Source organism: Electrona antarctica, assembly GCF_951216825.1.
Source record: "Electrona antarctica genome assembly, chromosome: 20".
Taxonomy (NCBI): Eukaryota; Metazoa; Chordata; class Actinopteri; order Myctophiformes; family Myctophidae; genus Electrona; species Electrona antarctica.
Window position 1 is genome coordinate 4,306,398 of NC_136801.1, and position 27,534 is coordinate 4,333,931.

General features: G+C 45.3%; 2 protein-coding genes across 5 annotated transcripts in view; one reads left to right on the plus strand and one right to left on the minus strand.

Annotated features, from left to right (window-relative positions):
- Positions 1-73: 73 nt before the first annotated feature.
- usf3 (upstream transcription factor family member 3) lies at positions 74-13,271 on the plus strand. Its single transcript, XM_079489654.1, has 7 exons — positions 74-307; positions 878-992; positions 1,146-1,177; positions 1,294-1,376; positions 3,088-3,184; positions 4,235-9,075; positions 10,198-13,271. Exons 2-7 carry the CDS (start codon positions 949-951, stop codon positions 12,025-12,027), a joined length of 6,927 nt encoding a protein of 2,308 aa, XP_079345780.1. The 5' UTR covers positions 74-307; positions 878-948; the 3' UTR covers positions 12,028-13,271.
- Positions 13,272-15,989: 2,718 nt separating this feature from the next.
- The window catches only part of boc (BOC cell adhesion associated, oncogene regulated), a 42,457-nt gene continuing 30,912 nt past the window's right edge, over positions 15,990-27,534 (minus strand). For 2 of the 4 annotated variants that reach the window (XM_079489760.1, XM_079489759.1), the window contains exons 9-18: positions 26,959-27,124; positions 26,344-26,412; positions 25,210-25,419; positions 23,532-23,707; positions 22,673-22,895; positions 22,161-22,349; positions 20,761-20,975; positions 19,817-19,899; positions 19,079-19,350; positions 15,990-17,495 (exon numbers count right to left, since the gene is read on the minus strand). In XM_079489760.1, coding sequence (XP_079345886.1) covers positions 17,338-17,495; positions 19,079-19,350; positions 19,817-19,899; positions 20,761-20,975; positions 22,161-22,349; positions 22,673-22,895; positions 23,532-23,707; positions 25,210-25,419; positions 26,344-26,412; positions 26,959-27,124 — 1,761 coding nt within the window. In that variant the 3' untranslated portion in view covers positions 15,990-17,337. Of the gene's footprint in view, positions 17,496-19,078; positions 19,351-19,816; positions 19,900-20,760; positions 20,976-22,160; positions 22,362-22,672; positions 22,896-23,531; positions 23,708-25,209; positions 25,420-26,343; positions 26,413-26,958; positions 27,125-27,534 lie in introns of all 4 variants that reach the window. The other 2 variants (XM_079489758.1, XM_079489757.1) reach the window with 1 other exon arrangement.

The window sequence follows — 27,534 nt, forward strand, 5'->3', positions numbered from 1 at the left end:
ACAATACAAGGATTGTTTACAATAATGCAATGATAGATTTATTTATTTCTTAATACAGATAGTGTGGTATACAGTGCAAATCCACTGGGGTCTCCCCTTGCATGCACACCGATTGGCTCATTTTCGAAAATGCTATTGGTTGGCAGCACCGCAGAACCCTCCCTTTCTGCGCTGTGTTAGGACGAGCGTCGATTGTTTTGAGAGAGTTGAATGCTATGCTAGTGCTATCCCAACAGCTAGCTCCAAAACCCCAAAGTTTGGACAAGGCACAAGGTGACAGGTCCCTGAAATGTTGAGGCTACTACAGGTCAGTGGGAAAGTCGCATCAGTTGCTAAGTTAAGCACCGCAAGCTCGAAGCCATCTTCCCTTTCCAAGGGTTTTGTTTTTACAGTACTGTCGCCAACACTGCGGAGGCTAAGCTAGTTCTGTGCTAGCCTAGCAAGCAAGACAGGGCTAGTTGGGTGGATAGATATAGTAATAGTATTAGACACCTAGATTGCCTTTTTTAAGCTAGTAAACTAAAGCAGTCATAAGTCATCGTAATACCGACTACTGTCATTTTTCGCACACTCACACTTCATAAAATACCCACGATAGATAGTTGGTGGAGTTAGCTGTCTAGCTGTGTTAATGTCTCGAGGCATTACCTTGTTGTCTGGTTGGAAACTTAACGTTGTCTTAATGTAAAGCATACGATATTGGGATATTGTATACTCCTACGTACCGCAGGATAATCAAATCATACCACAGCAAGTGATTACATTACTCAACAAACATTGAATACAGATGTCTTCATTTTTACGTGGCACTACTTGCCTGGGGTAGATTTGTAATTCATGTCACCCTGTCCCTGACACTAAATGTTTTTGTTTGCAGATTGGTCAGGGAAGGGATTTAAGGTCCAGTTGGTGAATGTGTTACCCTATCATATAGGGATTTAGGCAAGGATGCCAGAGATGACCGAAACCCAGACTCCTGGACGCAAGCCTAAGTATGGATTTATGAGAAAAGAAAGCATAATCCTAATTGTGATTATTATTAACATTGAACCACAACATCAGAGTTCAATATGTATCATAGTCATTGAAAAACTGTCACAACAGCTTCACTTTGACTTGTAATCTTAATAAATCTGTTTTTCCAGAAAGAAGAAAAACAAAGAATCTCACAATGCCGGTGAGATAATGTGTATTGGTGTTCTTCTCATTTGCAGAACCTTTAGTGAACATTGTTTACCTACTTGGAACCATTTTAGTTGTACCTTAACAATAAAGAACTTGCTTTTATTCTAGTTGAGAGGCACAGGAAAGAAAAGATCAATGCTGGAATTAATCGCATTGGCAACCTTCTGCCGTGTTCCCAGGCACTGAAACAGGTAAGACACAGGCACCTTTCCCCTTAGCCGCAATTTGCAACGCTAGATTTTTTTATAATGGGATGAATCTAGAGTTGCAATACCCTCCATTGACTCCCCACTCATCCAATTTGGTTTGCGATCTGCTTGTCTTAAACGACGTTAAACTCACCAACATTGCAGCTGTAGTCCAAGCTTGAATTATCCTCTTTCAATCTGCCGAGTTTATGAGCTACTTTCTGTCAAGACATCCTCTGCAGGTGATTCTTTTTCTAAGTGTTGCAGTCTGGACGCACTCGTTTTTGTTAACGGGTCGCGCTGCTGCCTCCTGCATTATGTGCAAATTCGAAACAGGTGGTACGCAGGGCCGTTTAGTGACATACGACGAGTGCTTCCAAACTCCAGCACTTAGAAAAAGAATCGAGCAGATCGCAAACCAAATTGAACTAGAAAAAGTGCCCTTCTGGGCACAGGTCTCCACCAGGAGGATAGGAGTGTGTGTGTGTGATGTTTGGCAAAATGTTTAGGAGCAATATAAACGTGTGTGTGTGTGTGTTGTGTGTGTGTGTGTGTGTGTGTGTGTGTGTCGCGGCTTGGCCTGTTGTAGCGCCACCATGAGGCTGATTTGAAAACGGTCAAGTGGCATTTCTTCCAAAGCCTAGTGGGAATATGCATGCACAGTTTCACCACAATCGGACGCTGCGTTGAGTAGTTGTGGCGATTTGTACAAAACGGGTACAAAGCGGGCTACTCCTGAAAAGTTTAGGAGCCAATCGTAGCCAATGAGGGTGGATTATGAGAAATCAAACAAACCCGTCTTGATCACATGACTATGGAGAGCATGTGTACCGATTTGCGTGAAATTTGGATACAATCTGAAGGAGTAATATTAGAAAATGTGTTTTACATATGTCGGCCTTCTGGTGGCGCTATAAAGAGCAGATGTGAAACATTCCAGGCAAAGGTTTTTCCTTGGCCTCTAGGGAGTTGGCATACAAAGTTATTCACAGATCCGTGCAGTTAGAGGTAAAAACACTTTTCGGCCAGTTATAGCGCCACCATGAGGCTGAGTTGAAAATGTTCATGGGGCATTTCTTCCTCGGCCTAGTGGGAATGTGCGTGCACAATTTCACGGAAATCACATGATGTGTTCATGATTTGCAGCATTTTGTTTGAAACCGAGCACTCCTGCAAACTTTGGAAGCCAATCTTAGCCAATCAGGATGGAGTCTGAGAAATCTGAAAGACCCGTTTCGTTGAATGGCTCTAGAGAGACTGTGTACCAATTTGCGTGATGTTTGGACAAAATATGTAGGTGTACTGTCCAAAAACTTGTTTTGCACAAAGCGGCCTCCTGGTGGCGCTATAAAAGGCCATTCTGCAGAGGTTCATCGTTGGCATCCAGGGAGTGTGTGTGCAAAATTTGGCATCGACCGGGTTAACGGTGCCGGAGATTAGCTGTTCACAGACGGACGGACACACGGACGGACGGACACACGGACACACGGACGGAGTGCAAAACATACTCTCTCCCCATGCCTTCAGCCTGGTGGAGACAATGAGTGGGGAGTCAATGGAGGGTATTGCAACTCTAGATTCATCCCATTATAAAAAAATCTAGAGTTGCAAATTGCAGCTACTTTCCCCTGTCACATTGACGGTAGTCATCATACAAATTTGTGTCAGTTGGTCGGGGGTTTTAAGACGTTAACATTTATCCCCTTGTCTTCAGAGTAAAAACATGATCTTGGACCAGGCTTTTCGGTACATCACTGACCTGAAGAAACAAAATGACACAATGCTACTGGAAGGAGGAGATAAAGTGCAAGGTAAAGTGAAAGAAATACTGTAGTCGTACTTTTTGATTGTCATGTGCACATGGCAATGAATATTTTTTAAGTTTTATACTAGTAACAACAGTAGCATGCACTAGATATGTTCCCCATTTGTTGCTATTTAGTGTGGATTACACCCCTATCTTTTTCAAGTGCAAGAAACTTCAGCTTCAGTCCTTTACTTTTTGGTCAATTGTAACATGTTAACCTTTATTCTGTATCTACAACTGCTGTGATAAACCATTACCGAGATAAATATACTAACTAACTAACTGTGGATACACCTTTTTGATTGGACAACATACGGTGACTTCACAATATGTGTATATGTTCTCCTCTGATTGGAGAATAACTCTTTTTCTGGCCAATCAGAAGTTCAGTGTTAATCTTTTGCCTCATCTGATTGGACAATAACTCACTTTACCAATGGGTAAATAAAGTATTGAACGCATCGATGCTATTCACATTGTTGTGGCTGATAATAATTCCCTTTGAATTACTCATGACGGCAGGCTAAGCATGGGAGCTAAAAACAAACTGTAATGACGCGCCATCAAACAATGATAAAATGATTCATAACCAAACAAGCTTGTAAGTTTAAAATGTTTATAGTTATTCAGTGCACCAAATATCACAATACAATTTCAATAAATATATATATTCAATAAATGTGCAAACAATCAAACAGTGAGCAAATAGAACGTGTGAATCAAACTATCAATAAAGTGCATGTGCGGTCAACAAAATGTATCACTCCCAGCTCACCCTGCCTCCAAGTTCAAGCATCCTAGAGTGAGCTGGTACAGATACCTGTATTTGTAACCTATAGTGGCCACCCACAGAGACGCTCCCACCAATAGTGAAGCGCCAATGCGGTGCCCACACCCATCACCAACCAAGTGAGAATCATATAGGCTAACAGTACGTTTTGGCTCCTACACACATCATTATTTCACCAGATGTTGGAATTAACTCAATAATAAACTAACACACTGTATTATATGCTGTGTGCATGTTTACTGATGGCCCCTTTCATCTCTGCAGCAGAGGAGATCCGTCGACTGCGGCGTCAGATGGACGACCTGCGGAAAGAGAGCGGCCACTACATTGACCTTCTTAAAGCTCATGACATCAACTTCCTGGAAGACCCCACCATCCACTGGAAGGGCAAACAGCGCTCTGCTGCCAAGGTGGCCAAGGTTCTGCCCACTCACCAGCACCCAAAGGGAATCATCGTCTACTCGAACGGGAACGTGCTATGCCCCGCAGGGAAGGAAGTGAATGCTGGGAAACAGCCCTCTGAAGCTGTGATCGTTCAGCCATCACCAGAGGTTGGTGCCGGAGTGAGGGTGAACGGAGCTCTACTGCAGGTTAGCACCTCTTCCCCTGCCCCTTCGCTTCTTCCCGGGGCAGCCATAGAGTCCGTGCCGGGGCTGAGGATTGTAGAGCAGTGTTTGTTGGAAACGCCAGCCTCCACTCTGCCACCCTCGGTGTCCTACATCACCCTCCAGATCCCTGCCGTCACTGCTGGCCTGCCTCAGCTGCCCCAACCCACCATTCCAGCACAGAACCTGGCTGTAGCAGCCAGTCCAGCCTCTCAGCAGCTTGTTCAGCCTGTCCACTGCTTCACCACTCTACCCGAGGCTGTGGTCACACAGGACACTGCCTACAGGACTGTGAGCTACACGACTATCCCCAATAGCTCAGCCCTGCTCCGGGCCGGAGCAGCAGGCAGCACACAAACGACCTGGACCACGCTGCAGTTGACAGGGAACACGGTGCAGCCGGTTTGTCAGAGCACCACCAGCCAGCCTGTGCAGCAATTGACCGTTTGTCCCATGGGAATCAAACCTTCCATTCAGCCCATTCAAATCCAGGTGCGACCTCAGCAACCTGTACAGCAGGCGCCCATCACAGCCCATATCCAAGCGCAGCCCATTCAGAGACTGCCCCAACTACGACCAGCCATCCCGACCCCTGTCCAGCAACCTACACTAGCCCCACAACCCCAGTGTGCTGCGCCCCCCCAGTCTGCTATAGTGGTGGCGCAGCCGCAACCTGCAGTACTTAAACCTGCATCTGTTATTGCTCATCCTCCAACGGCCCTCGTCCCGCAACCCCAGCCGCTCACACAAACTCTGGTTCCCCAGCCCACTGTGCTGCCCTTGCTCCAGACCATGCAGGTTCTACAGGTCAACCCAACTGTGTCCGGGGTCACAGCTTCACAGAGCGCAAACAACCCAAATGTGCTCTACCTACAACAGGCCAATGCCTGCCCGACCCAGTCTATTGTCCGGGAGGAGCTAACAAATCCCACACCGTGTCAGCATATTGTCATCATCCAAGCCCCCAATCAGAATGCACCTGCCCCTCAGAACCCCCAGGTTGGTATGGTGTCTGCTACTATGCCTACTGCAGTGCCTGCTATGCCCACTCAGATTGCCACGACGAGTTGCGCAACCACTACAACTTGCATACAGACGGTTGGGGGAAAGCAGCTGGTGCACATTCTGCCACGTCCCATTCAACCTCAAGTAAGCCAGACCGTGCAGGTCGCCCACACTTCCCCTACCCCACCAGTTGTTGCCCCGGCCCCACAGACCATCACTGTGAATGGCCAGTTGTTTGCCCTGCAGCCCATGAAGACCTCCGACAAGGCAGGCTCCCAGGGAGGCCAGACTACACTTCAGCTGGTCCAGCCCACCACCATCGAGGAACCAACTACCAACGTGGCCCTCAACAGTTTAGGAGCTCTCAGCAGTCTCAATCAGAGCATCTCTCAGGGCCTCCCACTTACCATTTCCAGCCAGAACAGTGGACAACTTCCTGCTGCTGCGCCAACGCCGTCAGTGGCTCAGCAGCAACCGCCACCTCCACCCTCTGTCGGTGTCCCTGGAGGAACCCTGACTCTCCCTGTCAGGCAGCTTCAAGTCCCTGGTAGGAACCCAGTAAAACCAGGGCCGGTGGTTAATCCTACTAAGATCTCCAGGAGGAAGCCACGCTCGGCCTCTACTACTAAAAAGACCTTGACCAAAAGGACCAGAGCAGTCCGGAGAAAAGAACTCAAACCTGCACAGCCTGCCATCGCCATTGCAGCCAAACCAGCAGCCACCTCAGGAGACGGTCAAACAGTTCAAGTGACAAGAGCTGAAGTCGTATCGTCTTCTGTTGTGAAAGCTGTGGACTCGACGTCTGCAGTTAATATTGCAACCGGTAAAGCCACGCCTTCTATTAAACTGTCCACACAGAGCAAAAACACAGAAAATGCTGTCACTTCTACACAAAGCACACAGAAAACAATCACCATTAGTAGTACATCTATTAACAGACTGACTGTATCTAGTGAATCGTTAGTCCACAATACAGTCTGCACCAGTAGCACCCCCCAGGTCTCTCAGAGCGCGTCTGTCATTAGTGTCAGCACAGCACCGAGTGAAGTCAAACTCGGTCATACTGACAGTAGCAGTATGGTATCGGTCATCCCTGCTGTCACAGCAGTCAATCCAACAATCAGCAACGCTGCCACGACACCTGTAGTTGCTGGAAACTCCACTGTAACAAAACCCACCATTTCACAAAATAGATGTCCAGACAGCATCACTGCAACAAGCACGGCACAGACCAGATTTGCTGCCACGCCTGCCAGCACCACCAGTCCTACACAAAACATGCCTTTGATCACTGATGCGTGTGCCTCTACCACGAGTGTGACTGCTGTTGCGATCCAGTCTCCAGTTTGCGCTGTTAGCGTCTCCAAAAGAGCACCAGTGGTTTCAACCCAGTCAGCCCAGCCTACTTCAGTATGTCAGTCCACGACGGCCAACACCCAGGACCCCCAGCCTTGCTCTAAGCCCCAACTGCCCCCCACTGCCTCCATACATGTATCTACGACGGCACCGCCCTCCTCAGCTACCCTGACCTTTTTGACAGCCTCCGCCCCAGCCCCCATGACCTCTGACTTCAGGAAGCGTGTGTCTGTTGGTAGAGCTTCGACACAACAGCAGCCAGAACTGAGCACGTCTTCTCCCTCCCGTCCTGCGGAGGTCAAACTACCCCACGGTTCTGGGCGGGAGATGGAGTCACAGAAGGAGGCCATGCAGAAAGAGACATTGGGGACAGGTGCTGCTACAGCTGCAGACATCCACTCTGGAAAGGACTTTGCTTTGGCTCAGCAGGTGTACACCAACCTAGATCACGGGACGATGGAGAATCCTTTGTCCTCTGGCTCTCCTATGTCTGTAGGTGCTGGGGGAGGAAGGGGCTTCTCTGTGGCCTCTATGCTTCCTCAGGGCCACAGCATTAGTTCCTCGTCTGGCTCATTTGGATCTTTTACATTTACCTCGGAGCAAGCAGACATATTGGCTTTGGCTATGCTGGAACAGGAGAGCCCTGGGAGAAGGGGTGGCAGCTGCTCTGCGGACAACACCGCAAACCCCTCCACAGTTGTATGGGAGCACCCCAAGACCCCACCCACTTCTAACAGTAAAGACAGAGGCTTGACTGGACAGCATGCCAAGTTGACTAAGACAATGGATGTTAAACCCCCCTTGCAGGTGTCTATCAGTGGGCCCACAGTAACCAGACATCCACAGAACATATCTTACTCCCAGGCACAGTCTCTCCCCCAGGTCCAGTCCCAGAGCCAATCCCAGACCGGTTCAGTTGCCAGCCTCAGTGTGAACAACCTGATCAGGCCCAGCTCAAACCAGCAGCCCTTATATCCTGGTTCTCCCAGTATGTCTGGTCAACAACAAGGATCAGTCCCATCCCCTGTAGGGACCTCACCCCACATAATCCAGCCTTCAAATAATGCTCTTCCTCCCTGCGCGGTCCAGCTGAACGACTACACCCCTCTGAAGAGTGCATTGATGAGGACTCAGGCCAGCGTCGGAGTGGGCGAGCGGCACGTGAAGACCGCATCCAAGCGGCAGGCCCAGGAAGACGCCATGTTGCCAACTGGTAAACGGCCCAAGGCTTGTCCACCACCATCCTCTAACATTGGTCGTATGGAGGTGAAGCCCCTAGACCACAGCCAGATGATGGTGGGACAGCTGCCCCCCAGCTCTGCCATTATGCCCAGGATCAACCCAGAAGGCCCCCTCTTTTCCACAAACTCCTTCATGAGCACGGTCCTCCGGCCCACCGAGGGCCACTGCCCTCAGGGACCCCTTGAGCAGAATCAGCCGGGCGTGCTTCACTTGCCCCAGGGCCATCCACATCACGCCACACCCCAGCCAGGCCAGCACCTGGGGGTGAATCCATACATGAAACAACAACAAGAGCAGCAGAGACACCACCTTTACCAACTGCAGCACCACCTGACCCAGCCTGACCCTGCACAGCTCCACACCCTCCACCAGAGAGCACTGCAGCAACAGGACCAGCAGCAGCACGTCCAGAAGAAGAGGGCGCTGGTCAGAGGAAACCAGGCGGGCTCGCCCGCTGCTGGCCTGCAGCAGAAACAACATCACCTGGAAAAGCCTGGAGTGCAGCAGCAGCAGCAGTCGCAACACCCCCATCAACAACAGGCGACGCAGCATCAGCAGCACACACAGTCCCAACAACATCAGCAGCAGCAACCGCATCAACAGTCACATCAGACACAACATCAACAGTCTCATCAGCAGCAGCAGCATCAAGCCCCGCCACAACATCAACAACAGCATCAACAGCAGCAGCAGCAACAGCAGCAGCAGCAACAACAGCAGTTACAGCAGCAACAACAGCAGAGCTCCCACTCCAGACACCAGCAGCATCTTCAGCAGCAGATCCAGCAACAGCAGCAGCACTTTGGGCCTCGGCATCAAGAGAAAAGCTGTGAGGCCCAGGGATCAGGACCCAGAGCCCACCACAGTGGCCACCTGGCCCAACAAGACCACCTCAAGGTTGGTAGAGGGGAAAAGGCTTGTCAGCTGTATATTAAATAATTAGTTTTAATTTACAGCTCCATCTCAATGAATTAGAATATTGTGTAAAAGTTATTTTTTTCCCCTAATATAATTCAAAAAGTTAAACTTTCATATATTAATTTCATCAAATTAATTGTGCATAAAGTGAAGTATTTAAAACCTTTTTTTTGTTTTAATCTTGATGATTATGGGCTCATGAAAATGAAAATCTAAACAAATTAGAATATTTTACAAGACCACTAAAAAAAAGAGAAATGTCGACCATCTGAAAAGTATATTAATGTATGCTGTTAATACTTGGTCTGGGCTACTTTTGAACATTATTTCATCAATGGGGCGTGGCATGGAGGAGATCAGCCTGTGGCACTTTTGAGGTGTTATGGAAGCCCAGGTTTGCTCTGATAACAGCCGTAAATTAATTTGTATTCAGTCTTATGTCTCACACCTTCCTCTTGACAATACAACCTAGATTCATGTGGGGTTCAGGTCAGGCCAGTTCACTGGTCAATTTAGCACAGTAATACCATGGTCAGTACACCAGTTACTAGTAGTTTTGGCACTGTGGTCAGAAATAGCTAAAACGAAAGAAAGCAGCAAATGAAAATAAATTAACACTCAGTTGAAAAAAACTAAGGTTGTCCTTTAAATTATGAACAATTAAGCTATGTTCGGTAATGTTTTAATGACTATGAAGAAAGGTAAATATAAAATAAAAACCGTTATAATAAAACCACAAAATATTTTTTTAGCCACATATATATATATATAAATAGCTAAAATCGCTAAAACAAAAGAAAGCAGCAAATTATTTGTTTTTAATACTCACCTTTTACTTTCTTTGTCCTTTAAGTTGTCCTTTAAACTTTTCTCCGGCTATTTTAATACATTAAAATGTAACCGTAAATGAATAAGTAAATAAAAAGTATTGGAGAAAAAAGGGACCTATAAATAAAGTTTATTATTATGACATGTATTTTTTTTCTTCTCTCTTTTCAACATTTCATTCCAATATTCCTGTCGATTATGGAGAGTTATTCTAGTGTGACAGCTTAGAAGTCTGTCTATTTTAATAACGTTCTATGTCTTCCTTCTCCACAGACGGGTCAGGACCACAACACCATGCAGAGGCTGATGAGCTCCCGGAATCTAGAACAGCAGCTCATCCCGGTGTCCCGGCCCTCCGAACTGGTCTGCCCTCCATCACGGCAGGAGCGTCACCGCGTCTCCAACTACTCTGCCGAGGCCCTCATTGGTAAAAGCCCTTCTAGTGGTGAGCAGCAGCAACAACAGCAGCAGCAACAGCGTATGGGGCTCCATCTGCAGCCCGGTCGCAGTGCCGCACAGGAACAGGCCGACCTCCGCGGTTACCTTGATACTTCCAGAGGAAAGCCCAATGTCGGACACAACCCCCAGAATCGCCTTCCCCTTGACCATACGGTGCCCGTCGACATCCAGCGGGTGTCAGAGTGCCCCCCATTCAAGACCATGGGAGGGGGAACTGGCACGGGGCACCAACTTGGCGTCTTCGAAGCTCAAGTGTCTCGTGGCGGAGACATGGGCCCAAAATCCTCACAGAGAGGGCCACAGGGGCAGCAGCAGCAGCAGCAGGGGGGTTTCAGAATGGCCATAGGCCCTCCAGGAGATGGCAGGGCCCGGGGGAGTTACAGCAGCCCTCACCTCGGCTCTCAGGGAGTGCAAATCGGGGTGTCCCTGCCCCGGGAGCAGGAGGGATGTCACCAGAGCTTCATGCAGAGCCTTCTGTCCCCTCATCTGCCTGAACAGAGCAACCACCAGCGAACTGTGCAGTGCTGTCCCCCAGTAAGCATGGAGTATAGCTGTGTCAGTGTGCCATGCAGTTCCTCAGGAGATATGCAGGCCAAGGCCTCCAGCCCCAGTGTGTCTCAGACACAAAAGGCCCCAGCCATGAGGCTTGGAGATGGCAACAAAGGCCACATTCCTCAGGTGAGTGGGAACATGCAAGGAGGCCCAGCTGTGCGAGCAGGTCTCCCACACCCTCCGACCCCACATAGCAGCTCTGAGCCAGGACGCTCCTCTGTCCAATCCAGGCCGCATACGTCCGTCAGCCAGCGCTCTCGTCATATAGCCCACGACAACCAGACCACCAAGCTAAGACCCGGTGAACGTCCTCGCTCGGGTACGCTCAGGCCCATCAACCCCTTTGAACCTGACGGACACCTGTCTCTTCCTTCTGGCGGAGGAGTGCTGCTGGGAAGACCACAGTCTGGCAGCGAGGCACGTCGGAGCAGTATTGTCCGCTTCATGGCCGACAGTGCTCAGGTTACCGCCGACAACAACCTGCTGCCTGACCAACACTTGGCTCAGAACTTTGGCTTTCCCTTCATTGCTGACGGAGGGATGAACCCTCCACCCATCAATACCAACTCGGCTCCGTTCATTCCTCCTGTCAGCCAGTCCAGCTCATCCCGTACCCCTGCTCTTCTGCCCGTGGAGCCCCAGAACACCCTGCCCTCCTTCTATCCTTCCTACTCCCCGGCCGCCCACCCCAGTCTCCCCAGCGACATCCCTCTCCAGTACTTTTCCAACCAGATGTTCACCAGCCCCAGTGCCGACAAGGGCAGTGCTCCTCCTCTCAACAACCGATTTGGCTCCATCCTCTCCCCACCTCGCCCCGTGGGTTTTGGCCAAGGCAGCTTTCCCTTGCTGCCAGACATGCCGCCCATGCCCATGGCCAACTCGTCCGGCATCACCCCTCACCTATCCAACTTCAGCCTGACCTCTCTGTTCCCCGAGATCGCCACGGCTATGCCGACGGACGGCTCAGCCATGCCCATGTCCCCCCTGTTGTCTCTCTCCAACACCTCGTCTGCCGACTCCAGCAAACAGCCCAATCGCCCCGCCCACAACATCAGCCACATCCTGGGACACGACGGCAGCTCTGCTGTGTAAAGCTGTGTTGTGATGCTGCTGACCTGGCATTCCTGAAGCATCCATGTTCCATTTCTGTTTGATACTACCAGTCATATGGTTCAACAGCTCTACTGGTTTCTGTTCTTTTTGGTGTTTCGGCACCTCTAGGAGGAGGGAGGTCTTTTTTTTATCTTGAGGTATCTTGTCCGGTCTGCAGGACATGACTGGTAAACTGGTTGTAAAGGCTGGATGCTTCTGCCTTCACATAGTCTATATCCAATAGTAAATCACACTAATAGCACTTATCGTCCCTGTCAATAAGGAGGAATGTTTTGTAATTACACAGACTAGAACAATATGTTTCTACTTAACAGATCACTTAAAGGACCACTTCACTACTTTTCAACCTGTCTTCATATAATAGGTCCTCACTAATAATGATGATAAAATGGCACCATTTCTTTTTCAACTCAAGTCTGTGTCTCATAGGAGGGCTGTGGGCAGTTCAGAAACCCGTCCACCAGTGACATCATCGATGGGGAATCCAAGCTAATAGAAACTGCAGACTTTCTAGTCCTGAAAAGTTGCAATGCGAAAATAGAAGCAATCGCTGCACGATAATAACAATCTAAACATTTTTGTAAAATAAATCTTGTTTAAAAAAAGATCTGCCTAACGATGATGTCACTGGTGGACGGGTTTCTAAACTGCCCACAGACCTCCTATGAGACACAGACTGAGTAGAAGAAAATGGTGCCATTTTATCATGATTATTAGTGAGGAGATATTATATGAAGATAGGTTGAAAAGTGGTGAAGTGGTCCTTTAATGGCAGTGAAGCGCTGGCTGGTTCGGCAATCTAGACATGGTTGAAATGTGATTTCAGACAAAACATTATGAGGTTGGTCATAGTTTTCATGGTTTACAAATTGACATTTATTTTTTTCTTTGTCATTATGTCTTGTGTCATAATTGTTAATATTTTAGAAGACATAGGAGATACAATCCAGGCAACCCTGTTGTCTAAATACTTATTTTGTTGGACTATCAGTTAGTAAAAGTTTAGGTTTGAAAAAATATTTTCTCTGACCCTCAAAGGGTTGATGAACTTGTGCACAGTACCCACAAATGTAATTTACTAACTTATATCAGGTTGTATATTGTACAGAATCCATATGTGAAGAGCTATTTTGTAAATAATTATGTTTCATATGAGAATTCTTGCAATATGTATGTATTTGTAAATACAAAATTGACTAATAAAGTTTATAAGGAGACTTGAATTATTTTAGCTGAGCTTTACTAGCCATCATGTGGTACAATTACAAATAATTCATACTACTATAAAGCTTCAAATTGGTTTGAAGTAAACTAAAAGTGAAGATATATATATTCTTTTAGTTTATATTCTCTTTACAATAAATGTGATGCCAAATTTTGCCAACGATGAACCTCTGCCCCAAATTTCCAGAACTGCCTGTTTGAACACCACCAGGGGCCGACTTTTGAAAAAAAAAATTTTTGCTATTACTCTTCCAGATTCTGTCCAAAAATTCCGCTAATTGTTACACACTATCTCTATAGTCATGTGTTCAAGATGGATCTGTCCGATATTTCATGGTTGTGCCACCAGGAGGCCACAACCTGACCTGCCCTGGTGGAGACCTGTGCCCCAAAGGGCACTTTATCTAGTTTTATTATATTTTGCTACAAATCAAGCGTTCTACAATGAACCTGCTAAATCTGGTTTTAAGTGATTGCTTTGGTTAAAAAAACAATCAGGCTGGGATACCACTCCGAAGATAGAACCCATAAAGATCATTTACACTTTGGCTTAAATGTTTGTGTTACATGTTGCTCCCCTATTACTTCCAATTTCACTAGTTTTTGTATCCCATGTGTGACTTATCTCTCCTGATTGGATAAGAAATTAATATACCCTGATGCTTTCTGTTTACTAAAGAACTGGAGCGATAGGGAGAGGCTGTATTGCTGATTACTTAGGTTAGAACCCACCGCAGTGGTGTCCGGTTAGAACCTTAAAACCAGGATGCTTCGACTTCTGCCTGCTCCCTGAAGCCGACCCTTGTCTCCGACTATGCTTGTCACGATGACTAAGCCAGTTAGATCTATCCATATATGGTTCTACCACATCTATCTGATATCAGCACTAGGTCGGCTTGGGCCAAATATAAGGATTGTCATACTAGACATGTCATATGTCATATAGCCCAACGTCCTAGTCAGAGTCTTCGTTACTGTGGACGCACATGCTGGAGCTTTTTACTTTGAAATGTTTTGTAGTTTATTTAACTTACAGTAAACGCCCAATGCATTCTCAATGGCAATAGCACAAACTTTGGGGCTCAATGGCAGATATTGGCACGTCAAAAAATCACTTTCACCTAGAAACTCCATTCATACTTTGAAATTGAACTTAAACGCCCAATGCATTCTCAATGGCAATAGCAAAAACTTTGGCATGCCACTGATCCTACATACTAGAAACCCCATTCACACTTTAAAATGTTCATCTTACAATGGACATGTTTGCCTGAAAAGGAATCTTTGAAATGTTTCATAGTTTTAGAAATTAGTATACGTCGTCATATTGGCGTTGTATGGACGTCCTGTTGCAACCCAGCTGCGGCTTGGATGTTTTGCAACGCAGTTGACTGTCGGACGTCGTATTGACGTCGTATTGACGACGTTGTATGGACGTCCGTCCTATTGCAACCCAGCTGCGGGCGGCTTGGATGTTTTCAACGCAGTTGACTGTCGGACGTCGTATTGACGTCGTATTGACGACGTTGTATGGACGTCCTATATTGCACCCCAGCTGCGGCTTGGATGTTTTGCAACGCAGTTGACTGTCGGAGTTGCAGCGGACGTCGTATGGACGTCGTATGGACGTCTGGCTGGGACGGGGATTTGGGCGTCGTATATGGACGTCTGGGGTTGGCGGTTACAGAGAGGTCTGTTGGACGTCGTAAGGACGTCGATATGACGTCCGTTGGTTGTGGCTCAGTCAGTAACTAGGCCCTCGTCTAAACAATACAAATCGCCTGTGGTGTGGAGGTACTATACCCCTTATAACCATAGGCCGCACCGGGGCACTTGGCAAGGAGGGGCACGGCATAATCAAAGCATTAGGGCTACTACTAGAATGGTGCCACTGGGGCCTCTACAGCGGTCCCCGTGAGTCCAAGTAGTAGCCTGACCAGTTTGTTTTGGGAAGTCTGGAGCCTTGTCTTAAGGGCCTTTGAGGTGCTGTGGAACCAAGAGGTGCATGCATAGTTGAAGAAACCTTGTACGAGGGCTCCTGTTAGGGTCTTCAAGGTGTTTTTGTTGACCAGTGAGGAGATCCTGTAGGAATCTTGTTCTTTGGTTGACTTTTTTGATTACGTTGGTGGCCATTTTATCACCGGAAAAAATTCCTTCCAGGATGGAACCTTGGTAGGTTATTTTTTTCTTTTTGTGTGATAATATTGTCACCCACTCTAACCAAGAAGCCATCTGCCTATCTCGGTGCAATGGGCATGCTTAAATAATAAATATATAGCCTGCCTGTAGATTTGTTTGTGAAACTTAGCCTACACCCTACAGTTTTACAAAATGTAAAGCTTGCTTTTATACTGCCACCATCTGGAGATTTCCAACAGGTTGTTTGAGACCTTCATGGGAGGCAGTCCAGAAGAAATATGAATATGATTATCTTTTTATATTTATGGCTCCCCCTGGTGGTAGAAAGAAATGTAGGCCTACATAGCTAAACTCAAACCTAGCTGCCAAAATGGCTCAAGCCAAAATGTTTAAACATTTATAATTTCAAAACTGTATGGAATATTTAAAAAAAATAGTAGTCTAGTAACAGGAAAATTTATCTCAAAGTTCGCACTGCAGTTATGGATAATCAATAACCATATTAACTATTATGTTCAGACCAAGTCTAGCAAGCCACGTTATTGTACAAAGAAATAAATAACACAGGAGGAATGTGATTGATTTTATAAGCTTTATTTACATGCAATAGTGCTCCAGCCTGCGTAACCATAATAGCTACACCAATAAGGGAAATACAGATTCAGGAGCTCCTTCATATAGATCTCAGAATGCCTCTGACAAAGGCTAATACTATAAAGGGAAGAATAATACTGACGCACCTGTCAAAAATCCCTCACTTTTAGCAATATATTGGTGACCAGAAAAAATGGTTAACAGAAGTGGTTTTTAGTGTAAAAACTTTAATTCAGCTTATCTGTGACTGAGTAGAAAAATGTCTTCCAGAATCTCTCCCATTCAGTGATTTCAAAAAGGCTCCTAAAAAAATAAATAACTATACAATATATAATCTCTTTTGAACACTAAAAAACTACTGAAGCAGAATGCTTTTATGTTGCACACATTTGTTAATACCGGTAGTTTGCTAATGATGCACAATACATTTGTGTTACTTCTATACACAATGGTAGACAGACAGATGCACCTTGAACGCACCACTGAACGTTTTATTGGTTTTGTTATCTGACATTTTCCTTTTCTTATCATCTTATGTTGTAACTGAAATTGGTGGGAGATTTACTAAAAAGTTTCCACCTGTAAACCTGTGATGTGACAACAAGAAGAAACTCGGTGGAAGAGATGGGAGCACCACAGAATTAAGCCCGATTTGCACGTTTCGAAATAGCCGACCTACGACGTCACAACGCGCCACGGGAGCATCGCGTTTAAGTCTGCTATTTTCGCCGCGCAACGCCACCGTGCGGCAGAGCATAAATTAGGCTTTACTTACAGCATCTGGATAGTCAAAGTGCTCCCCTTTTGTTTTCAGCATACTATGTAAAAGCTTTTATGCTTCAGTGAAAGTGTCGTACAAAAAAAGTTTCTCCACCGAAGCATAAAAGCAGTGACCGTTATACGTCAAAAAGGAGGATGGAGGTCTGCGAGGAATGATCTGAGGAGTGACGAGAGTCTATCTGAAGGGCTGCTGCTGATACACGTTCATGAGACATTAGCTGTGTTGATATATACGAGAGGAGGCTTCCCTTCCAGATTCAAGTTCCCCCGACTGATCTTCACATAAAGGAATATCAGATAGTTCCCTCCCCAAGAAATGCAGACATGACTTGAGATTACAGCATGAGATCACAGCTGCATCACACCACCATACTCCCTTTGTCCATAATGTAGTGAGGAAGATGTAACAATAGTCTTTTTTTTCAATATGAAAATAACCTTATATACAGTATAACAAAAACACGTTTTTCTTTATGTACAAAAGCATAAATATATAAATATCTGTGATACAAAAATAAATACTTTCTCTTGTTTTGCTTTTGTCTGACAATCTCATGCATCTGTTGAGTCCACTGTCCCATTGTCCTCGGGGGACGCCTCACTTGGGAGGATGCTGATGTCCTGTATTTCTGCATGTTGGGGTTGTGGTATTGTTGACACAGTGGAGTTCCCCTCCTCCTCCACAGGTGACATCGGACAGGGAGCTGGCTCTACATGGACAAACAGAGGAGATGAGGACAAGTCAGCGACTTCCTGGTTGAATGTGGTTTGAGATGGACCTATATCGCTGCCTCACACTTTGGGGGGATATTGATTTGAAGATTTGACGTGAAGTCTCATCATTGTTTCTGCAGGAACAATGCAACTGATCTTTGTGTGTCTGCGTGGCATAGTATGGTTGCCGTCTGCGGGCGAGGGAGGCACGAGTGGCGAGAGGTGCACCTCCAACACGTCAGGTCAGGTCAGAGCAGTTACAGGGGCTGTATTTAAATGACCTAATCCTGTTGTGTTCTCTGTTGCAGTGAGGCTGGGGTCCTGGCTTGAGACCACACACACTCTCTGGGTGAGAATGCTGGCACCGGGCCTGTTATTTGTTTTCGACAGTTGACATTCTAATTTTGTGTTAGTCACTCTGACCAAATTTACGATTTCCAGTTTACGCACGGCCAGGAGCCAAGAGACTCATTTGCTATGTGGCCAATAAAGCTGCTGTTCATTGAGCTGTCCTCGTCTTGTGTTCCCTCGATCATACACCCTGGGTTTGTGATGATTTGGTCACACAAATTGTGTATAGTACACAATCTTTGGGAAGGTAGTGTAATTATAGACAAAACAATTAAACCCTCTACTTAGTAAACTGGACATGAGCTGCCTCTATACTTAGTGTGCTCTTTCTCCCATACACTAAAGCCTCTTTGGCAAAAATCTACATTACAACTTGTAGATCTGCTATTTTTTGGTGAATGTTCACCCTCGGAATAGGGATGCTGGGGTTTAACCCATTTTGGGGCGGGAACCCCTTTTGGTGTTTTAACTAAGCATTATGTTATACTTTAGCTATTGAAAAATAGCAGATCTACAAGCTTGTAGGTCTGCTATTTTTGAAAAATCGTGAAAATGCGGCACAAATCTTTGAATATATATATTCTTTCAGAGGACTTTTTTAAAATTTAGACGTCAGGCCTAAATGGTAAAGTGCGTAACCAGAGACATTATCAAACTATCAACATTTTGAATACTTTTCATAACATCAAGCCTATATTCCATCACCCAGATTCATATGCTGTACATTGACCACAATGAGCTTCAGTGGTCTGGCATGACCGCTAGCAAAATATAACTCTTGCTGCCAAGAGGGAAAACTCTCCAGTGCAGCTTTAGTGTTATCATGTATGTACTGGCGCTGACAAACAGCGGCTCACTACAATGTAGAATCTACATATTACATTATCATACTTGTGTGAGACTAGTCAAACTACAGATGTGGGGGCGGTGGTGGTTCGGGGGTAGAGTGGCTGGATGGTAACCGCAAGGTTGCCAGTTCGAACCCGGGCTCCCCCAAAGTTAGTGTCAAAGTGTCCTTGAGCAAGACACTGAACCCCTAATTGCTCCTGATGTGCTGGTTGGTGCCTTGCATGGTTTCTGCTGCCATCGGTGTATGAATGTGTGTGTGAATGGGTGAATGTAATGCACAATCTATGTAAAGCGCCTTGGATAAAGGCGCTATATAAATGCACCATTTACCATTTTATGTGTCAATGAAACGCCTCAGTGGGCGAGAATGGACTCATACCTTCAAAGCCATCCTCCTCTATCGTGTCCCCGTCGTAGAAGTTAGGATCACCTCCCAGGTCCCGTGAGCCGACGGGCTGACTGCAGGGGTACAGGAGTTGAAGGGGCTGACCACAGGGGTCCAGGAGTTGAAGGGGCTGACCGCAGGGGTCCAGTTGTTGAAGGGGCTGACTGTAGGGGTCCATGAGGTGAAGGGGCTGACCGCAGGGGTCCAGGAGTTGAAGAGTGGAGTCATCAGGAGAGCAGCAATCCTGTCCATGATGCTCAAGTCCACTATATGGGAGATAGGAGTGCCATTAAGACAGTTTTCTGAAACACTTAATCCATTTTGGCCTGACCTTGAAATTAAAAAAAAATCTTCTAAATCTTCCAGTTTTCTGAAATAAATATTTTCACGATTTTTCAAAATTAGCAGACCTACAAGCTCATAGCGCGCCACTCGGTGGCTCGCTATGAGCTTGTAGATCTGCTATTTTTCAATAGCTAAACTATAACATAATGTTTAAAACACCAAAAGGGGTTCCCGTCCAGAATGGGTTAAGTTGCTATACATCATCAGTGGTTCTCAATCTTTTTCATGTCCAAGGACTCCCAAAATGATGTATGTATTTGCTCAGTGCGTCACGTTTGAGCCCTTCATTTGTGGATTTGATTTACATTTATTGTATCCTAACATAACTGCATTATAATGTACATGTACAGTGGCTACACTAGACAGACAGTTCACATTTGGATGTACCTGGGAGAGTAGCGGTAGATGGGCAGGTGTCCATTTGTCTGTGGCAACAATGTGTCACATTCCATATCACAATCCACTTCCTCCTGCAGAATAAAACAAAAAGTGTTTCTAGTTAAAATAAATGCCCATCATATAAACAGAAAATGATTGATTTGAAGTAATAGTGTGGTAAGATGGCCCTATGGAACTCATTCCCAGGCCACATCAAAGCTGCCCCCCCACCCTTGAAACGTTTTAAACCAACACTCAAAACCCACATTTTCAGACCCACATTCCCTATCTACTTAATGCCCATTTTTTACCTTTACTTTTATAGTTTAACATTTTAATCTAGTTTTTCCTAATAATGTTTTTATTTTGTTTTTAGTTTTGTAAATCGACTTGGGAGTACTCGGACAAGCGCTATATAAATTGCATGTATTATTATAAGTAGGGATGGAGCTCGTTAATGTTTTATTGATAACGATCACCTTATTGATCAGGCTTATCGAGCCGGGTTCTTATCGAGCCCACTATCGAGCATTTTCTAGTATTTTGTGGAAAGATGGGAGACAATAAATTATGAACAGAACCAGTATATTTTACTAGGGCCTTCAACTACAGTACTTTTCTAACAAACAGAAGGCAATTGACCTTTTTACCAATAAAATAATATTAAAGGAACTGTTAACTGGTTAATATGTGTACAGACAGTGACTTTAAAAGGGTAATGTTGTTTTCTCGGTTGGCAGGTCTCGATACACTTGTCTGTGCCAGCGTGGGCGATTATCTTGATCGCCTCTTGTCTTGATTGTTTAAACATGATGCCATGGGCCGCTATGCTCGATAACAGGCTTGATAAGCCCAAAGCTTATTGATAACGGGTACTCAAGCTTGTTTTCAGATTTTTTTCGGGTATCGGTTATCGAGCTTTTCTTTGACCTCTAATGAAGTATGGTGTGTACCTGGTGCAGTCCTGGATGACAGTGCATGGGGTGGTGGGGTTTTCCGTTGGGAGTGTATTCCCCATTGGGAGGATATCCAGCGTGTGGCGTGTGGCCCATGTGGGGGTCCAACGGGCAGTGGCCGACCAGCGCCAGCCCCTGAAGGGGTACCATGGTGTACTGGCAGGAGGACACGGGCGCAGCCACGGCCGGGAAACACAGGTCAGTCGTTTGTTCTGAAAAACAATAAAAGATGGACACAAAGACACAACCATTAGCCGGTTACACAGAGTCACACATTGTCACAGTAATTATTAACTCTAATTAATTTACTGCCGTGGTTGTTAGTTTAATTTTGTAATGCCTTCCCCACCACGCCGGAAGTAGAGATCTTTGGGTAAGCCCGAGACCGAGATCCGAAAGTATGCGGGGTCTGAACCAAGTGGATCTGGTTCCGTTTTCAATAAGTGACTCCCGGGTATTTTCGGAGCGGCTCCCCGTGTGTCTCGGTGCTCGGGTAATGACAACAACCCGAGTGGACCCGCCGATTGGCTGTCCCAGCTGTCAATTACCACCCTTTTTTCCTTCTCAGGCCAGTGGGAGCCTGCGTTAGCGTGCCGTGCATGCCTTGGTCACGGGACTTTAGTGAGGAAGTAGGCACTTCTTACAAAATAACCAAAGGTGTCGGGGAAGTTATATATATATTATTAACATTAACCCATTTTGACCTGAGATCAGATTCTAAAAATGTCTTCTAAATCCTGACAGTTTTCTGAAAAAGCTATGTTTCTATGTCTAAACGGTGGATTAGCAATGGCTAAAAAGAACGATTACACACTACACTACACATCTAAAGAAAACATGGATTTATTTATTTTTATTGACAATGATCGACTGGTCTACTACTCTGGGATAACGTAACGTGGCATTCACGTTAATGACCATGCAGTGGCGCTGCAGCACCACCAACAGCAGACTACGTTTAGGTAAGAAATAAGTCTTATTTAATAATAATAATAATAATATACAACTGAACTCTTAAGAAAACAAGAAATGATGACAGTCATATTATTACCAGCTGCTTTTATATTTGCGGCGGTGGTGGTCCACAGTAAAAAATAGAAGATCTACAAGCTCCTAATGTGTCGAGATATGAATATGATGCATTGTGAGCTTGTAGATAGGCTAGGCTATTTTAAATATTATTTTGAATGGTTTTGGTCATGCAAGATTTCTACCCGACAGCAATATATTGTTCTGTATCAGTCAGTTTGTTCAGATTCCATTCAAATTGGCTACCATGACTGCCTATGAATTCCACAGGCCTAGGTATACAACCTGGCCTGGCGGGGATCAGCAGCTTTCCAAGCAGCTGGTAAAAAAAAAAGTAATTCTTGCAACATTGCATCATTCTCACTCACTCTGCTTGGCCCAAGCCCTCCACAGACAGAAGGGGATGAAGGCTACGATGATGAAGACGAAGGCACCCAGCACAACACCCACGATGAGGTAGGGCAGGTCACTGGGCCGGGGCACCGGGCCTCCAGCGTGCTCTGGCCCGTCAGATGGAGACTCAGAGGATGTAGGAGGCCGATGGGGGTTCGGACGAGCTGAGGATGAAACTAAACGGGGTTAGTCAACATGATAGTAAGAAATGTGTGCACCATTACACCATGCTATAAGTAAGCCTTGCTGAGCCATGAGGCCCGTCTCCTGTTTCTGTAGCGTGAGGTTGTTTTTGGCAGAAAATTTCGATTTTAGTTTAGTCATAGTCTTTGGACTGAAACTTCATTTAGTTTTAGTCACATTTTAGTCACCTGGAATGTCTTAGTGTTAGTCTAGTTTTAGTCGACTAAATGTCATAAGATTTTAGTCGACGAGGCTACTCTTTACCCAAAGTCATGATCACATTCACCAAGAATGGCCTTATTACCTTTGGTCTCTAGGATCACCACGTTGCCGAACTCGCTCTCCCCTCCCTCGTTGAAGCACTGCATCTTGATGTCGTAGGCCGTCTCCGGCTGCAGGTCGGTGATGGAGTGCCAGTAGCGGTCTCCCTCCACCACGTCCTTCTTGTAGTCGCTGTCGTTGTCGCTGTCCGTGGGACGGTAGTAGATGTAGAAGCCGTAGATGGGAGTGTTGTTGAGTGGCGTGTACTGGTGGTGGGAGAAAGAAATGGATTTATTACAAATTAGTACAGGGTAAGACCCGTCTTTGTCCTTTGTCTAAGGAGTATTCCTTAGATAGTAGTTTATGTAATAGAGCGTTGCAGTCCCGCCCCCTCGAGAGACCCGGAAAATAAATCCCCGTTCATTTTCCTCATAGACTTTTCAGAAAGTATTTATTTAAAGACGTTTACGCCGCGGACAAAGCCAACTCTTGTCATGACAAATCATGACAATAAACACAATGTTTTGGGCCAAACAAAGAATTAGAAAGTAGAAAAAAACGGCAGCTTAAAAAACTTTGTTGTTTTTCTTCTTTGTAATTATTTGTTTGGTCCAAAATATTGTGTTTGTTGTCATGATTTGTCACGACTCGAGTTGGCTTCGTACGACGCTTAAAAGGTCTTTAAATAAATACTTTTTAAAATGTCTATGGGAAAAATGCATTGGGATTCATGTCCTGGGCCTGGCGTCGTCATGAAAGGGGGCGGGACTGCGACGCTCTATAGTAATAGTTCTGTTTATGCAGAGAGCAAGTCTTTTTCTGCCAGTTTTCCTTTATTACAAATTAGCATTAACTGCATTAATTTGCACACGCAGACTTTCTCCCTTATTCTCTGGGCTCACCGTCCATTTGAGGATGATGGTGGTCTCGTTGATGGCTTCGTTGTACGTGATGTAGGGTCCATCTATGGGCCGTTCGTTGGTCCTCCCCCCCACCACCGTGTAGGCCTTGGACGGGGCGCTGGGTGGACTGGAGCCGATGACGTTCACCGCAACAACGCGGAACTTATAAGATGTACCTACAGGGAAGATAAATATAAAACCCATTAATCTCTATTATTGTACGTCATTTTTCTAGGTGCCCCACAGCTGCACACAAGACAGCTTTCGTTGTTGTGTGGGCAAATAATGACATCGGTTTGTCTTTGTTTTTCTATAAAGAGATTAACCCATTTTGACCTGAGATCAGATTCTAAAAATGTCTTCTACATCCTGACAGTTTTCTGAAAAAGCTATGTTTCTATGTCAGTCGTTCTTCGATTTTTGAAAAATAGCAGACCTACAAGCTCGTAGCGCCACTCGGTGGTGCGCTATGAGCTTGTAGATCTGCTATTTTTCAATAGCTAAAGCATAACATAATGCTAACACCAAAAGGGGTTCCCGCCCAAAATGGGTTAAGTAAAATGCTGATTGAAATCTGGTTATGGTTCTTGATTGATGGGGGCAATTACTCAAATGACTATAACAACACTCATTATGTGGATGAGCCTCGGGGTCCTGGGAATGTAATTATGTAGGACAACATCATCATTGTAATTATATGGTACAACATCCTACGTGCACACAAAGACACGCACATGGACAAACACAAGCTTGTGATGTTGCTGATGATAATGGCAGTGATGCAGTGCAGTCTTGAATAAATACGGTGGAATAGCATAACCACTCGAGCCCTGTTTTATACTTTGTCATCATGCAACAGTGTCGCACGGCACAGCGAATATAGCTGATCTACAAGCTCATGATGCATTGGAGAATTTTCAGCTGTGAACTCATGGATCTGCGATTTTTTTCGGGGGAAATACAATGTAATTTGTTTGTCTATAATGACATAAATTAGAGATGCCAGGTTTAACCCATTTTGGGGCGGGAACCCCTTTTGGTGTTTTAAAGCATTATGTTATACTTTAGCTATTGAAAAATAGCAGATCTACAAGCTCATAGCGCGGCACCAAGTGCCGCGCTATGAACTTGTAGGTCTGCTATTTTTGAAAAATCATGAAAATATGCCTCAAATCTTTGAATATATATTATTACAGAGTGAACATTTTAACTCAAATCTTTGCTTCTGGGGAGGTCCCTGAAACAACATATTTTCAGATGGGGGGGGGGGGGGGGGGCAGAGGCATGTTACATATAATTTGTGGGGTTCTTGACATTAAATATTGAGCACCACTGATACAGAAACATAAGGTTTTTCAGAAAACTGTCAGGATTTTGAAGACATCAGGCCAAAATGGGTTAAAGTGGGTTAACCCATTTTGGGCGGGAACCCCTTTTGGTGTTTAACATAGTTATAATTTAGCTATTGAAAAATAGCAGATCTACAAGCTCCTAGCGCGAGTGGCGCGCTACGAGCTTGTAGGTCTGCTATTTTTGAAAAATCGTGAAAATATTTATTTCAGAAAACTGGAGGATTTTGAAGACATTTTTTTTAATTTTGACGTCAGGCCTAAATGGGTTCAAGTGGCTAACGTGAGCCTGAGAACACCAGCCAGTGGCAGGGCGGACGGACACGCACCTTTCTCCAGGCCTGTGATCTCCACGGAGAGACGCGACGGGGGGATGTTGGCCACGGCGGTCACCCAGTCCTCCCCGGCCTTCTTCACCTTCTTGTATTCCACCCGAAAGGACTGGATGGGAAACCCGCGGTTACCGCGTGGGATCCAGGTCACGTACGCAGACGTCTCCGTCGCCGTGGAGATGGTGGGCTTGTCGGGGGCCTCGGGGGCTGCGGAGGAAAGAGAAGTTTGGTTTATTTATTTAGCACGTAGTACAAAATATAGACAATAACATGTCAAAGAACAAAAATACAATGCAAGGAAAGGAAGAAGCCAGCTGGCTTATTTGGAATCCTTTCCTGTATGGAAGAGGTCATTGATTTAAAACAGATTAAAAGTTCAATTAAGAACAACACAAAAGTCTACAAGTTTGGCAAAGGGGGGCAGCTGTGCAATAAAGAAATAAAAAACACAGACTGCACAAAAAAGGGAAATAAACAATACAAACAACAAACACAAAAGAAAATATAACACATCAAAGTAAATCATGTCATCTACAGAGAGGAAGAAATGAGATATTTCTTTAGATGTTTTTGGAATATTGGCAAGGATAATGAGGATTTAAGTGAAGCATCTAGGGAATTCCATAGATGAGCGCCTCTAAATTCGCGTAAATTCCAAAGTCGCGTCAGACATACACAACAATGTGAAAATAAAAAATAAAAAAAGCGAACCACCATTTTGGACAGTGAAAAAAATGACAAAGAAGCAAAAGAAGAAGCAAGAATACATCTACAATCACTTACTGTATGATGTCATCCTTCAGTGAGGGAAATGAAAAGAGAGATTGAGAAATGCGTATGTTAGTTTGGAGAAGGGTTAGCAGTTGATAACTATGAAGGCATATTGGAGAAGGGTTAGCAGTTGATAACTATGAAGGCATATTGGAGAAGGGTTAGCAGTTGATAACTATGAAGGCATATTGGAGAAGGGTTAGCAGTTGATAACTATGAAGGCATATTGGAGAAGGGTTAGCAGTCGATAACTATGAAGGCATATTAGTCGAAGTGAAGTTAGCACAGTAGAAACAGAGGATGTAATGGAGTTGTTAATCGGAGAAGGCAGTACAGGCCTGGAGTGAGCAGATAACTTACGCGAGAGGCTGGGCGATGGAACAGCAACGGTTTTCGGGGAATCATGCCCTCCTGGACCCCTCCTACCTCCTGTTGTCAGGAAAACAAACAAGTAAACAATCACGAATCCAGGGATTGTCTTCCCACATAAACTACATATTTTGTAGAATGTTGTTAAGCCAAATTTAACCGATTAAGACCAGAGGACGATTCTACAAATGCCGTCTCTAAATCTGTAGTTCTCAAACATTTTTGTAATTCAAAATAATTCGACATTTTTCTGACACTTTCAACATTTTTCAAAAATAGCAGATGTACAAGCTTGCAGCGTGGCACGAAGGGACGTGATGTGAACTTGTATATTATTATTATATTGCTATATATTGCTACTAATGCTAACATGATAACATCTAAAATGACAAAGGTGCTTTCCCGGTCTTAATGGGTTAAAAAAATATATTTTTTCTTTTGTTAAATAATTGTAATTATAACCAATATCTGTATTTGTTACCATACATGCAGAGAGACTGTAAGCATCGCCAGTGAGCTAGCAGTATGCTGCCTGGAGGGGGAGCCTGTGTCTTTTCTTGTTTTCCCCCATGTTGTGTGGCAGGTGCATCACATCAGTGGACGTACCTTTGCCTGTTCTGAAGGTCATCATGGCAGGCTGGCCCAGTCCGGCACAGTTCCTGGCAGCCATCTCCACCTCATACAGGCTGTCCGGCTGCAGCTTGGCCAGAGTCAGCTTGTGGAGAGAGCCCGAAATGGTGCTGGACGTCCACTCGGCCAGGGGGTCTGCCAGCTGGGAGAGGGTTAGGAAAGAGGGCTTAGAGAATGGAAATAACAGAGAGGGGGGGGGGCTAACTGCAGTCTGTGATTGATGGCATGGTCTCTGAAGTAGAGCCCAACCGGTGGCAGATCTTTGGGTGTAAATGTCGTTCCCCATTTCGGAGAATCCTAAACGATCAATTACGATGTAAGAGATATAAATAAACAAACAACTTTAACCCATTTTGGGGACGGGAACCCCTTTTGGTGTTTTAAACATTATGTTATAATTTAGCTATTGCAGATCTACAAGCTCATAGCGCGCCACCGAGTGAAAAATCGTGAAAATATTTATTTCAGAAAACTGGAGGATTTAGAAGATTTCTTTTTTAATTTTGAGGTCAGGCCTAAATGGGTTATTTAACCACTTTTTCAAAAAGTTTC

Excerpts from the sequence above, each read along its gene's own strand:
- usf3 (XM_079489654.1), top strand. The coding sequence starts at position 949 with ATGCCAGAGATGACCGAAACCCAGACTCCTGGACGCAAGCCTAA. Across the intron at positions 1,377-3,087 it reads GTTCCCAGGCACTGAAACAG|AGTAAAAACATGATCTTGGA; the intron begins GTAAGACACAGG and ends CCTTGTCTTCAG. Across the intron at positions 9,076-10,197 it reads CCCAACAAGACCACCTCAAG|ACGGGTCAGGACCACAACAC; the intron begins GTTGGTAGAGGG and ends CCTTCTCCACAG.